Source organism: Carcharhinus amblyrhynchos, chromosome 8 (assembly GCF_965287045.1).
Source record: "Carcharhinus amblyrhynchos chromosome 8, sCarAmb.v2.hapA, whole genome shotgun sequence".
NCBI lineage: Eukaryota > Metazoa > Chordata > Chondrichthyes > Carcharhiniformes > Carcharhinidae > Carcharhinus > Carcharhinus amblyrhynchos.
The window spans coordinates 46,200,874-46,214,716 of record NC_137331.1 but is presented as its reverse complement, the minus strand read 5'-3'; the positions used below and the strand labels follow the sequence as shown (position 1 = coordinate 46,214,716).

The window sequence follows — 13,843 nt, the reverse complement described above, 5'->3', positions numbered from 1 at the left end:
GCCACCATGTCACCCTTACCTGAGGAAGGATATACTAGCCATGGAGGAAACATAGAAACTAAAAGCGGGAGTAGGCCATCTGGGAACTCTGGGTCTGTACTCATTGGAGCTTAGAAGGATGAGGAGGGATCTTATTGAAATTTACAGGATACTTTGAGGCCTAGATAGTGGATGTGGAATGGATGTTTCCACTAGTAGGAAAAACTAGAACCAGAGGGCACAACATTTTGGTAGATCTAATGTAGGGGGGAGCTATACAATAAATGGCAGAACCATCAGGAGTATAGACACACAGAGGGACCCAGGTGTGCAAGTCCACAGATCCTTGAAGGTGGCAGCATAGGTGGAGAGAGTGGTGAAGAAGGCATATGGCATGCTTGCCTTTATTGGACGGGGCATAGAGTATAAAATTTGGCATGTGATGTTGCAGCTATATAGAACATTGGTTAGGCCACATTTGGAAAAGTGCGTTCAGTTCAGCTACACTACCAGAAGGATGTGGAGGCTTTGGAGAGAGTACAGAAAAGATTTACCAGGATGTTGTCTGGTATGGAGGGTCTTAGCTATGAGGAGAGATTGGGTAAATTGGGGTTGTTCTCCCTGGAAAGACGGAGGATGAGGGGCGACCTAATAGAGGTGTATAAAATTATGAAGGCCATAGATAGGGTGAACAGTGGGAAGCTTTTTCTACCGAAATGCATCACTTCGCATTTATCTGGATTAAATTCCATCTGCCATTTCTCTGCCCAATTTTCCAGCCTATCTATATCCTGCTGAATTCTCTGACATGTTCATCACTATGCAACTCCAGTAATCTTTGTTGTCCGCAAACTTCCTGGTCACACCAGTTACATCTTCTTAAACAGCAGAGGTCCCAGTACAGAGCCCTGTGGAACACGACTAGGAGGTGACAAATGCAAGGGGTCACAAGTTCAAGGTGAGGGGGACAAGGTTCAACACAGATGTCAGGGGGACGTATTTTACACAGAGGGTGGTGGGGGTCTGGAATGCACTGCCAAGCAAGGTGGTTGAGGTGGACATGCAGGAATCATTTAAGACTTGTCTGGATAGCCACATGAACAGACTGGAAATAGAGGGACACAAACAAATGAAGATGTGCAGATGAAGTGCGTTGGCTATGCTAAATTGTCCCTCAGCGTACCCAAACAGGCACTGGAATGTGGCGCAGTAATTTCATTACAGTGTTAATATAAGGTTAATTGTGACTAATAAATAAACTTTACTTCACCTTATGATAAGGAAGAAGTGTGCTTATTGATGGGTATCAGGTTAAAACAAAATGGATAACCAAGCAAATACAGAAGGTTTAAAAGAGAGGTGAAGAAACTACATTAGAGAAACAGAGGGATTGTGAGAAATGACTGGCAGCCAACATAAAGGAGAATCCCAAAGTCTCCTATATACATTTAAATAGTAAAAGTTTGGTAATAGGATGAGTAGATCAATTAGGAACCAAAGCTAATCAGGGATCAAAAAGGGGATTTACACATGGAGGATGGGGGCATGACTGAAGTATTAATTGAATACTTAGCATCTGTCTTTATCAAGGAGGTAGGTGCTGCCCAGGACATGGAGACAGATAAGGAAACTGTCTCCTAGAAGGGCTCAGAATGTTGAGGAGGAAGTCTTAAATACATTGTTAATACTTAAATTGGCAAGGTGTCAGGACTGAAAGATGTGCATGTAAGGATGTTGAAGGAAGTGAGAACAGAAATTGCAGGGGCGTTGGCCATAATCTTTCAGTCCTGTTTAGACTCAGGGGAGGTGCCAGAGGATTGGAGAGTTGCAAATATTATGTACTTGTTCAAAAAAGGGATAGCTCCAGCAATTACAGGCTAGTTAGTTTAACATCAATAGTGGCTAAATTTTAGAAACAATTATTTGGGATAGAATTAATAGTCACATAGAACATTGTGGGTTTGATTAGGATGAACCAACATGGATTTCTAAGAAGGAAATTGTGTTTAATTAACTTGCTGGAGTTGAGGTAAGAGGTCCAAAGTAATAGGGTAATGCTGTTGATTTGGTGCACTTAGACTTTCAGAAGGCATTTGATATAAAGCCACACAATAGACTTGTGAGAAAAGTTATAGCTCATTGAATTAAAAGGACAGGAACAATGGGGATCCAAAGTTGGCTGAATAATAGGAAGCAGAGTAGTGGCCAATGGATATTTTTTTGGGCAGTTGGAAATGTTTGCAGTGGTGTTCTCCGGTGGTATGTATTAGGGCCCTTGCTTTTCCTGATATATTAACGATCTAGATCTCGGAATGCAGGGGACAGTTTCAAAGGTTGTAGATGACGCAAAACTTGGCAGTATTGTAAACTATGAAGAGGAGAATGTCGAACTTCAAAAGGACATAGAGAAATTGGTGGAGTTGGCAGACAGGTGAACAGATGGGTGGCAGGTGAAGTTCAATGTAGAAAAGTGTGATGATGCATTTTGGTAGGGAAAAACATGGAGAGACAGTATAAAATAAAGGGTAAAATTCTAAAAGGGGTGCATAAGCGGAGGGTTCGGGGTATATATGTGCATAGAATACTGAAGGTGGCAGCACAGGTGGAGAGAGCAGTTAATAAAGCATATATAGGATTCTGGGTTTTATTAATAGAGGCATAGAGTACAGGGGCAAGGAGGTTATGCTGAACTTGTGCAAAATGCTAGTTAGACCTCAGCTGGAATATTGTGTACAGTTCTGGGTGCCACACTACAAGAAGGATGTGAACTCATTGAAAGAGTGCAGAAGAGATTTACAAGAACGGTCAAGGGTTGGGAAAATTCAATTTTGAGAACAGATTGGAGAGGTTGGAGCTGTTGTCCTTGGAGATGACGATGAAGAGGACATTTTGTAGAGGTGGTTAAAATCATGAGGCTGGACAGACTTGTCAGGGAGAAACTGTTGTACCTCAAAAGAGTCAAGAACGAAAGAGCACAGATTTAAGGTGATTTGCAAAAGAAGCAAATATTATGTGGGAACAAAGTTTCTTTGGTTCAGACCTGGTTGCACTGCCTCGAAGTGTAGTTACAGGCACATTCATAGACAAACACAGAAAATAGAAGCAGGAGTAGGCCATTTGGTTCTTCGAGCCTGCTGTGTTATTCGTTATGATCATGGTTGATCATCAAATTCAATACTTTGATCCCCCCTTCTTTCCCTCGATCCCTTTATCCCCAAGAGCTATATTTATTTCCTTCTGGAAAACTCAATGTTTTGGCCTTAGCTACTTTCTGTGGTAGTGAATTCCATACATTCACCATTCTATGGGTGAAGAAATTTCTCCTCTGCTCAGTCCTTTAAGACTTACCCCTGTCTTCAAACTAGGACCCCTAGTTCAGGATACCACAACCATCAGGGACATCCTTTCTGAATCTACCCTGTCTAATCCTGTTAGAATTTTAAAAGTTTCTGAGAGTCAGTTGAGGCGTTCAAGGACATTAGATGAATATTTAATTAGAAACGGCAGCATGGTGGCATAGTGGTTAGCACTCCTGCCTCACAGCGCCAGGGACCCGGCTGCAGGTGACTGTCTGTGTGGGTTTCCTCCAGATGCTCCAGTTTCCTCCCACATGCCAAAGATGTCAAAGTTAGGTTGATTAGCCATGCTAAATTTCCCTTAAGGTAAATATGTCAGACTAGGGGGATAGGGCTTGGGTGGGATTGTTGTCAGTGCAGGCCCAATGGATCGAATGGTGGCTTTCTGCACTGTAGGGATTCTATGATATGTAAGGATATGGGGAAAAGGCAGGGAATAAAATCAGACCGTGCCGAAGAGGCCCTTTGAGTCTGCACTGACGCATGAGAAACACCTGAAGTCCCATCTAATCCTATTTACCAGCGCTTGGCTCATAGCCCTAAATGTTATGACATGCCAGATGTTCATCCAGGTACTTAAAGGATATGAGGCAACCTGCCTCTACTACCCTCCCAGGTAGCATCACCACCTTCTGGGTACAAAAGGTTTTCCCTCATTCCCTCCAAACCACCTGCCCCTCATCTTGAACCCTCGTGACTGATCCTTCAGTTAAGTGGAATAGCTGCTCCTTACCTCTGTCAATACCCCTCATAATCCTATATACTTTGATCAGGTCACTCCTCAGTCTTCTCTGCTCCAACAAAAATAACCCAACCTATCCAACCTCTCTTCATAACTTAAATGTTCCATCCCAGGCAGAATTCTGGTGAATTTCATCTGCACCCCCTCCAGTGCAACCAATGTTTCCTATAACGTGGCAACCAGAACACTACACAGTACTCCAGCGCACTACACAGTACTCCAGCGCACTACACAGTACTCCAGCGCACTACACAGTACTCCAGCTGTAGCCTTACCAACTCCACCATGACTTCCCTGTTTTTGTAATCTACACCTCAATTGATAAAGGCGAGTGTGCCATATGAGTTTTTCCCTACCTTACTAACTTGCCCTTCTGCCTTCAAAGATCTATGAACAAACACTCCAAAGTCCCTTTGTTCCATAGAGCTTCCTAGTGTCGTACCATTCATTGAGTACTTCCTAGTCAAAATGACCCTTCCAAAGTGTATCACCTCACACTTTTCAGGGTTCAATTCCATCTACCACTTATTTGACCATCTATATCATCTTGTCATCCATGATGCCAATCTTTGCATCATCAGCAAACTTACTCATCCAAACCCTCACATAGTTGTTTTTATAAATGATGAATAATAGGGGACCTAGCACAGATCCTTGTGATATGCCAATGGCCGGCTTCCAGTCACTAAGGCAGCCTCTGTCATCACCCTGTGTCTCCTATAACTGAGCCAATTTTGAATCCACTTTGTCAAATTGCCATGTGTCCTGTGTTTTTGCTTTCTTTATAAGTCTGCTATGTGAGATCTTGTCAAAGGATTTGCTGAAATCCGTATAAACAACATCAACTGCACTACCCTCATCTACACACCTGATTGAATTTTTTTTTTTGAAATGATAATCAGATTTGTTAGGCATGACTCCCTCTGATGAAGCCATGCTGACTATCTCTGATCAAACCTTGCATCTCCCAGTGGAGATGGATGCTGTCCTTCAGAATTTTCTCCAATAGTTTCCCTACCACTGATGAGACTCATTGGTCTGTAGTTCCTGGCTTACCTCTCCAACTTTCCTTAAATAGCAGAACCACATTAGCTGCTCTCCAGTCCTGAGACACCTCCCCCAAAGTGAGTGAAGAATTTAAAATCTGTCAGATCCCCTGCAGTCTCCTCCCTTGCCTCCCACAGTAGCTAAGGTCATAATTAATCTGGACCTGGAGATTTGCTCACTTGTAAACCTGCGATCACATCTAATACCTTGTCTTTCCCTATGCCAATTTGCTCAAGAACCTCTCAGTCTCTCCCCCTGACTTTCACACCTTCATCCTCATTCTCTTGGGTGAAGACTGATGTGAAGTATTTGTTCAGCACTCTACCAAGATCCCCTAGCTCCGCCCACAGATTGCCCCCTTGGTCCCTAATGGACCCTACTCTTTCCCTGGTTATCCTCTTTCCATAAGACTGTATGTGTAGAATATCTTGGGGTTTTCCTCTGTTTACCAGCCAGAGTTTTCTCACATCCCCCTTTGCTTTCTTAATTGCTTTCTTAAGTTCTACTGTGCACTTTCTGTGCTTCATTAATGCCTTTGCTCACCTTGTGGTTCTAAAAGCCTTTCTTTTTCTTCTCATTGTATCCTGGATATCTCCGGTCATCCATGATTCTTTGAGCTTGTTACTCCTTTCCATCACCCTGGAGGAGACATGCTGGGCTGGTACCTTCTCCATTTCCTTTTTGAACTTGCCCACTGCTCTTCTGTTTGTTTCCCCTCTAGTAACTGTCTAGTAAAAAAACTTTGGCCAGATCCTGCCTTATTTTGCTAATCTCCAGTCTCCCCCAGTCCAATACTACTTTTTTTTTTATAACTTGTCTATTTCCTTGCCCATAAAAAAATTCAATTATACTACTTTGTAATTACTATCATTAAAATGCTCCCCACCATCATCTCAACCACCTGTCTGGCTTCATTCCCCAGAATTAGGTCCAGTATAGCTCCTTCCCTTGTTGGACCCTCTCTATATTGGCCTTAAAAGTTCTCCTGTACGCATATCAAGAAATCTACTTCAATCACATTTAACTTTGTCTATCCCAGTTAATGTTTTAAAAGTTGAAATCATAAGAACATAAGAAATAGGAGCAGGAGTAGGCCATCTGGCCCTTCGAGCCTGCCCCGCCATTCAATAAGATCATGGCTGATCTGTCGTGGCTCAGTTCCACTTTCCCGCCCTCTCCCCATAACCCTTAATCCCCTCTCTTATCAAAAACCCATCAACCCGCTTCTTAAAAATATTTAGCGAGGCAGCCTCCACCACTTCAACGGGCAGAGAATTCCAGAGATTCACCACCCTTTGAGTGAAGAAGTTCCTCCTCAACTCCGTTCTGAACCGCCCCCCCTTTATCTTGAGGCTGTGCCCCCTAGTCCTACTGTCTTTTTTGAGCGGGAAGAGTCTTTCCACCTCTATCCTATCCATCCCATTCATCATCTTATACGTCTCAATGAGATCTCCCCTCATTCTTCTAAACTCTAACGAGTACAAGCCTAGTTTATTCAGCCTCTCCTCATAGCTCAACCCCCTCAACTCCGGTATCAGCCTAGTAAACCTCCTCTGCACTCCCTCCAGGGCCAAAATATCCTTGCGCAGGTGCGGCGCCCAAAACTGCACACAGTACTCCAGCTGCGGCCTCACCAATGCCCTATACAGCTGCAGCAAGACCTCCCTACTTTTATATTCAATCCCCCTCGCTATGAAGGCCAGCATCCCATTCGCCTTCCTGACCACCTGCTGCACTTGCAGGCTGGGTTTTTGCGACTCATGCACAAGGACCCCGAGGTCCCTCTGCACCGTCGCCTGCTGCAGTTTTTCGCCACGTAAGTAATAGTCCTTCCTACCATTCTTCCTACCAAAGTGGACCACCTCACACTTGCCAACATTAAATTCCATTTGCCATTTCCTGGCCCATTCGCCCAGCCTATCTAGATCCTTCTGCAGACTCTCCACACCCTCCGCACAATTTGCCTTTCCCCCAATCTTGGTGTCATCAGCAAATTTCGACACCCTACACTCGGTTCCCTCCTCCAGATCATCTATATAAATGGTAAATAGCTGATGGTAAATCATCTACTATAATTATGCCATCATTAGCTTTACACACTTTCGCAAATTGTGGGCATATTTGTCCCTCAATTTCCCACTGACTGTGTTGGGGGAAGCTTATAATAAATGCCTAGCAGTGTCGCTGTCCCTTTTTATTTCTAAGCTATACTCTCAAAGCTTCATTCGATGTCCCCTCCAAGATAACAAAGGCAATTCTCCCAAAAATATTCGAAGTGTCGAATTCATGTAAAAACTGGAGAGAATTCTGCCGTTTTTTAAGCAGGAGTTTCAAAATGAATCTTCCGCACTCTGTGCACTACAGAGTGCGCTAGTGTGAATGAAATTCTGAGAATGGGACCTATTCCCGCAGGAGAGGCTGGCAGCATAGCATTGAGCAGGCCACTGCACTGCACATGCACTGATCTGTCTGTGTGGAGATTGGCATATGCACTGTGACCCCGCACTGTTGATCTCCTGATTGCTGGCCAGCTTGACTGCTGGCTGTGCAACTCCCACCCCACCACCCGATTGTTGACCCCCAGACATGTCCAGGCAGTCTCAAGCCCATCCCTGACCTCAGGCCCACCTTGATTATTTCCTCCTTTGCCCCACGCAGCCCCCATCTCGCAATTTCTCACAAGCAGCCCCAACCCCATCCCACAACCTGCTGGCCAGCCCCGATTGCTGGTTTCCCTCCCACTGTCACCGATTTTGAGTGCAGAGGGAACCCACAGATCACAGAGGTCGCATCCCATCAGGCCCTGTCCCCTTGGCACTGCCTGATGTTAGGGTGGCCACTGCCAAGGTGCCTCTTGGGCATTGGCACTTTGCCCCTTGAGCAGTGCCAGGGGCCCAGGCTGGCTACCAAAGTGGCGGTGCCTGGTGGCACCCCTCCAGTGTCTCAATGGCCTCCCCTTCTCTCCCGCAGGGTTGGGCTGCCAGCAAGTGGGGAGCTATAGCAATCCCTGTTGGAGTGAAACAATACTGTAGGGAGGGGAGAGGCTAGTGAGCCTTGAGATTTCAGTCCCAGGCTTGCAAATGATATGTTTTGATTTGACATTATTGTCACATGTATTGGTATGTAGTGAAAAGTATTGTTTCTTGCATACTATGTAAACAAAGCATACCGTTCATAGAGGAGAGGGGAGAGTGCAGAATGTAGTATTAGTCATAACTAGGCTGTAGAGGTAGGGCCATTCGTAAGTTTGATGGCAGCAGGGAAGAAGCTGTTCTTGAGTCAGTTGGCATGTCTTCAGACTTTTGTACCCTTTTCCTGATGGAAGAGAAAATGTCTGGGATGGGTGGGATCTTTCAATATGCTGGCTGCTCTTGTGAGGCAGTGGGAAGTGTAGATAGAGTCAATGGGTGGGAGGCTGGTTTGAGTGATGGACTTGTTCACAACCTTTTGTAGTTTCTTACGGTCTTGGGCAGAGCAGGAGCCAAGCAGCAATACAACCAGAAAGAATGCTTTCCATGGTGCATCTGTAAAAGTTGGTGAGAGTTGCAAATTTCCTTAGCCCTCTGAGAAAGCGGAAGCATTGGTGGGCTTTCTTAACTGGAGTGTTGGCATGGGGGGCACCAGGACAGGTTAAACATATTAAAATACTCGTTTACATAATGTATTCAACTCTGCACCAGTTTCTGGCATGGAGAGTGCCGGAAATCAGCTGCCAGAAACGCATGGAGATTGTAACATCCAGCGGGAAGCCAGAAACAGTGCAGTGAGCTGGAAGAATCACCCCCAACATCGCGCCTTACTGCAGTAACTGACCATTTAAATAATAATGTGTGCCTCCTCCTCTTACCTCCTCTGTCTAACCTGACCTATATTGCAGAATGTTGAGTTGCCAATCTTGCTCCTTCCCGCAACCATGCCTTTGTGATGGCTACTATATCACAATTCAACATGTCAGTCATTGTCTTTAGCTCATCCATTTTACCTGCAATATACCTGGAATTAAAATAGATGCCGTCCAGCCTTGCCTTACTCCCTTTGCACACCTTCTGACTTGATTGCTTTGCTGATTTTTGTGCCCTTATTCTGGTAACAAATTGTACCCCCTTCCCTGCCACATCAGTTTAAACTCTTCCCATCAATACAAGCAAATGTCCCTTGAAGGATGTTACTCCTGCTCTGGTTCATATTTATGCCTTCCCGCTTCATTCCACCTTCCCCAGAAATGGTCTCAGTGATCCAAGAATCTAAAACCCTCCCTCCTGCACCAACTCCTAAGCCATGCTGCATTCATCTGCGCTATTCTCCTATTTCTGTGCTCACTAGCATGTAATACTGGCAATAATCCAAAGATTACAACGTGCAAAGTCCTGCTTTTTAGTCCACTGCCTAGCTCTCTGAATTTTTGATGCAGGACTCTATCCATCTTTCTACCTATGTCATTAGTACCCTGCCGTTAGTGCCGGAAATCGGCTGCCAGAAACGCACGGAGGCAGTAACATCCTTGGAGGGCGTGCAGAGGAGGTTTACTAGGCTGATGCTGGAGTTGAGGGGGGGGGGCGCGGTTTAGAACGGAGTTGAGGAGGAACTTCTTCACTCAAAGGGTGGTGAATCTCTGGAATTCTCTGCCCGTTGAATTGGTGGAGGCTACCTCACTAAATATTTTTAAGACGTGGGTTGATGGGTTTTTGATAAGAGAGGGGATTAAGGGTTATGGGGAGAGGGCGGGAATGTGGAACTGAGCCACGACAGATCAGCCATGATCTTATTGAATGGCAGGGCAGACTCGAAGGGCTAGTTGGCCTACTCCTGCTCCTATTTCTTATGTTCTTATGTTCATCCAGCGGGAAGCCAGAAACAGTGCGATGAGCTGGGAGAATCACCCCCAACATTGCTCCTTACTGCAATAACTGACTACTTAAGTAATAATGTGTGCCACCGCCTCTTTTACCACCTCCTCTATCTAACCTGACCTATTCGACAGCCATTTGGTGACATCCCAGATCCTAGCATTTGGAAGGCAATGCACATCCTGGAGTCACGTTGATGGCCACAATAGTGCTCATCTGTTCCCCTGACTATAGAATAAGCCATGTACCTCTTTAGAAAGCAGGTGCAGACACAAAAGGCTGAATGGCCACTTCCAGAGCTGTAACAATTCTGGATTTAAAAACATTGGTTGAATGGCTTGCTTCTGTGTTGTATCATTTTATGATTCTACAACAAATCTAGTGCTTGTTGAAGGAAGGTGATAACAAGTCTCCTGCCTGCTTGAGGAATAGGATGAGAAATAGTGAGTTTAGTACCTGTCAATCTTTTGCAATTCCGTTCTTTAAGGAGGCTTAATACTTTTATTGTAATCACATATAAATTGAGACTTTTTTTTTAGGTCTGTCTCCACGGGACCTGGTTCTCCATTTCAGACACAAGGTACAGTAGCCAATATAAACAATTTCTCCACTGGGTTTGATTTCAGTTTGCTGCAGAGAATATAAAGTTTATTTATTTATTAGTCACAAGTAAGGCTTCCATTAACACTGCAATGAAGTTATTGTGAAATTCCCCTAGGTGCCATCCTCCGGTGCCTGTTCAGGTCAATGCACCTAACCAGCATGTCTTTCAGATTGTGGCAGGAAACTGGAGCACATGGAGGAAACCAACGAACATGGAGAACGTGCAAACTCCACATAGACAGTGTGATCGAATCCAGGTCCCTGGTGCTGTGAGGCAGTAGCGCTAACCACTGCTACCATGCCACCCATTTTGTTTTAATCTTGACAAAGAAAATGTGGTAATATCCAGTTAATTTTGATACAAGTTATAATTAATCGTCAATGTGTTAATTATGCGTTTCTGATATGTCCAAAAATGTATGTTCTTGCTTTGAAGCATTTTACTTTGCAGCATTCCATATGAACTGCACAGGCCAACCAAGCAGTGGTGTTCTGGGCAGCATGGTAGCACAGTGGTTAGCACAGCTGCCTTGCAGCTCCAGGGACCTGGGTTCAATTCCCAGTTTGGGTCACTGTCTGTGCAGGACTTGCACATTCTCCCCATGTGTGCATAGGTTTCTTCCAGCTGCTCTGGTTTCCTCCCACAATCTGAAAGACGTGCAGGTCAGGTGCGTTGGCCATGCTAAATTTTCCTTCAGTGTATCTGAACAGGTTCTGGAGTGTGGCAACTATGGGATTTTCACAATAACTTCATTGCAGTGTTAATGTAAGGCTACTTGTGATGCTAATAAATAAACTTGAAACATTTTTAAACTCTTGGGGAAAAGTTGCAACTCACGACTTTACTTTTAAGATGTTTTGACACAATGTCTGAAATGTTAGACATCTCCCAGTCTCTCAGTTTTTATGTGTGCCATCTCTAATTCAGCCAAAAATTTGCACAACATAACGTGCAGAAAGAGGCCATTTGCCCCATCAAGTCTGCACTGACCACAATCCCACCCAGGCCCTACCTCCATATCCCTACATATTTACCCGCTAATCCCTCTAACCGATGCATCTCAAGACACTAACTGGCGATTTTAGCATGGCCAATCAACCTAACCCGCACATCTTTGAACTGTGGGAGGAAACAGGAGCACCTGGAGGAAACCCACACAGACATGAGGAGAATGTGCAAACTCCACACAAACAATGACCCAAGGCGGGAATTGAACCCAGGTCCCTGGAGCTGTGAAGCAGCAGTGCTAACCACTGTGCTACTATACCACCCTGTTCTTGCAACCCTGACTTTGGATTGTCACCTTGGAAATGCTCATCCTAACATAAACCTCACAATGCCACACTTCATTGTGATTCTCCCCATACTGTGTCCCGGTATTCTTGTCCTAGGCTTCCAAATGGTCCCCTACTTCTCTTCTACGATTGGTACCAGCTGCAGCCAATCTCTGGAATGCTTTTCCTAAATTTTTCCATCTTGCTTTCTTCCCCTCTCCTCAGAAAGCTCCTCAATACTTACCATTTCTTCCCTGGTTTTGACCACCTCACCTAATCCTCTCTTTGCTTAGATTTCTCAAATTACTCATAGAATCCTTACAGTGCAGAAGGAAGCCATTCGGCCCATTTGAGTCTGCACTGACCAGAATCCCACCTGGGCTCTATTCCTGCAAACCAACACATTTACCCTGTCAATCCCCTGACACTAGATTCAATTTAGTATGGCTAATTAACCTAATCCAGACATTTTTGGACTATGGGAGAAAACCAGAATCCTGAAAGAAACCTTCACAGACACGGGAAGAATATGCAAACTTCACACAGACAGTGACCCAAGGCTGGAATTGAACCCAGGTCCCTGGGTCACCATGTTGCCCTATGCCTATTTTTTGGTTACATGAGTGCCATAACTTGATGTTGAAGATAAGGCATGACCCACTATCAGTCCACTTGTCAGGCAAGATATTCTGTGTCAGCTGTCTAGCTGCTGGAAGCCAGAAACACATTTCTAAATTGCTGTTTGATAAGAATTAGTTTGCTGAATAAAGTTTGGACACTATTTGTAGCACTTATTTTTCCTAAACTTGTCGTAAAGAAGAAGCAATCAATTTGCAAAAAATGCACTTTACTTTTAATATTTATTGTTCCAAAAGCATGGATCTTCAAACCATGTCCTGTTTTCTAGCTGGGTGAGGTTGTCTAATCCTGGGTTGGCTCTTGCATACTCCATCCTAGCTAGTGTACGTTCTTTCCATTCCTGCAGTGTTACTACTGGAGTTCCATAAGGATCTATCATCAGTTTCCTATTGGTTCTCAGTTTTACCTCATTATCATTTAAGTTGATGTCCTCTACAGTCTGCATGTTGTTAGACTGCTCATCCAGTCCTAAATGAGTTTGAATTTTTTTCAGTTGAATGTTAGGAACATGGATGAAGGGACTAACTGTGTGGTTGCTAAATTTGCTGGTGGCACAAAGTTGATAAGGAAGTAAGTTAAGAGGACATAAAGCATTCACAAAGGAATTTAGGTATGCTAAATCAGCGGGAAAAATTTAGCAGATGGAGTATGATGTGGAAAAATGTGAACTTGTTTGTTTTGGCAGGATGAATAGAAAAACAATATATGATATAAATTGAGACACTGCAGAACTGTGTGGTACAGAAGGATCTGAATGCCCTGGTACATATCAAAAAGTTGAAATGCAGATACAGCAAGTGATTAGGAAAATAAATGGAATGTTGCCTTTTATTGTAAGGGACCGAGTATAAAATGGGCTAAGTGTTGCTAAAGTTGTGCAGGACAAGGCATTGGTTGGACAACATCTTGAGTACTCCTGAGGATATAATTGCATTAGAAACAGTTCAGTGAAGGTTCACTCGTCTGATCCCTGTAAAGGTTGAACAGCGTGAGTTTATACCTCTTATTTAGAAGAATAAGAGGTGATCTTATTGGAACGTATATGATCCTAAAGGTACTTGACCGGGTGGATGCTGAGTGGATGTTTCTACATGCAGTGGAATCTAGAACTATGGGGATCCAGTTCAAAAGAAAACTGATGAATTTTTTTCTCTGAGGGACTTTAGTCTATGGAATTCTTTACCCCAAGAGTAGTGGAGTCTGGGTAGTTGAACATACTCAAGATTGAATTAGATTTTTGAGCAATGAAGGAATTCTGTGGTTAAGGATGACAGATAGGAAAGTGAAGTCGATGCCAGAATCAGATCAGCTATGTTTTTACTGAATGACTGAGCAGACTTAATGACTGAATATCC

At 44.1% G+C, this 13,843-nt stretch overlaps 1 protein-coding gene across 1 annotated transcript in view; it reads left to right on the top strand.

The window, feature by feature from the left end:
- The window catches only part of avl9 (AVL9 homolog (S. cerevisiase)), a 167,109-nt gene that overhangs the window by 56,102 nt on the left and 97,164 nt on the right, over window positions 1-13,843 (top strand). Inside the window, exon 7 of the mRNA XM_080194003.1 lies at window positions 10,511-10,551. Coding sequence (XP_080050129.1) covers window positions 10,511-10,551 — 41 coding nt within the window. The remainder of the gene's footprint in view (window positions 1-10,510; window positions 10,552-13,843) is intronic.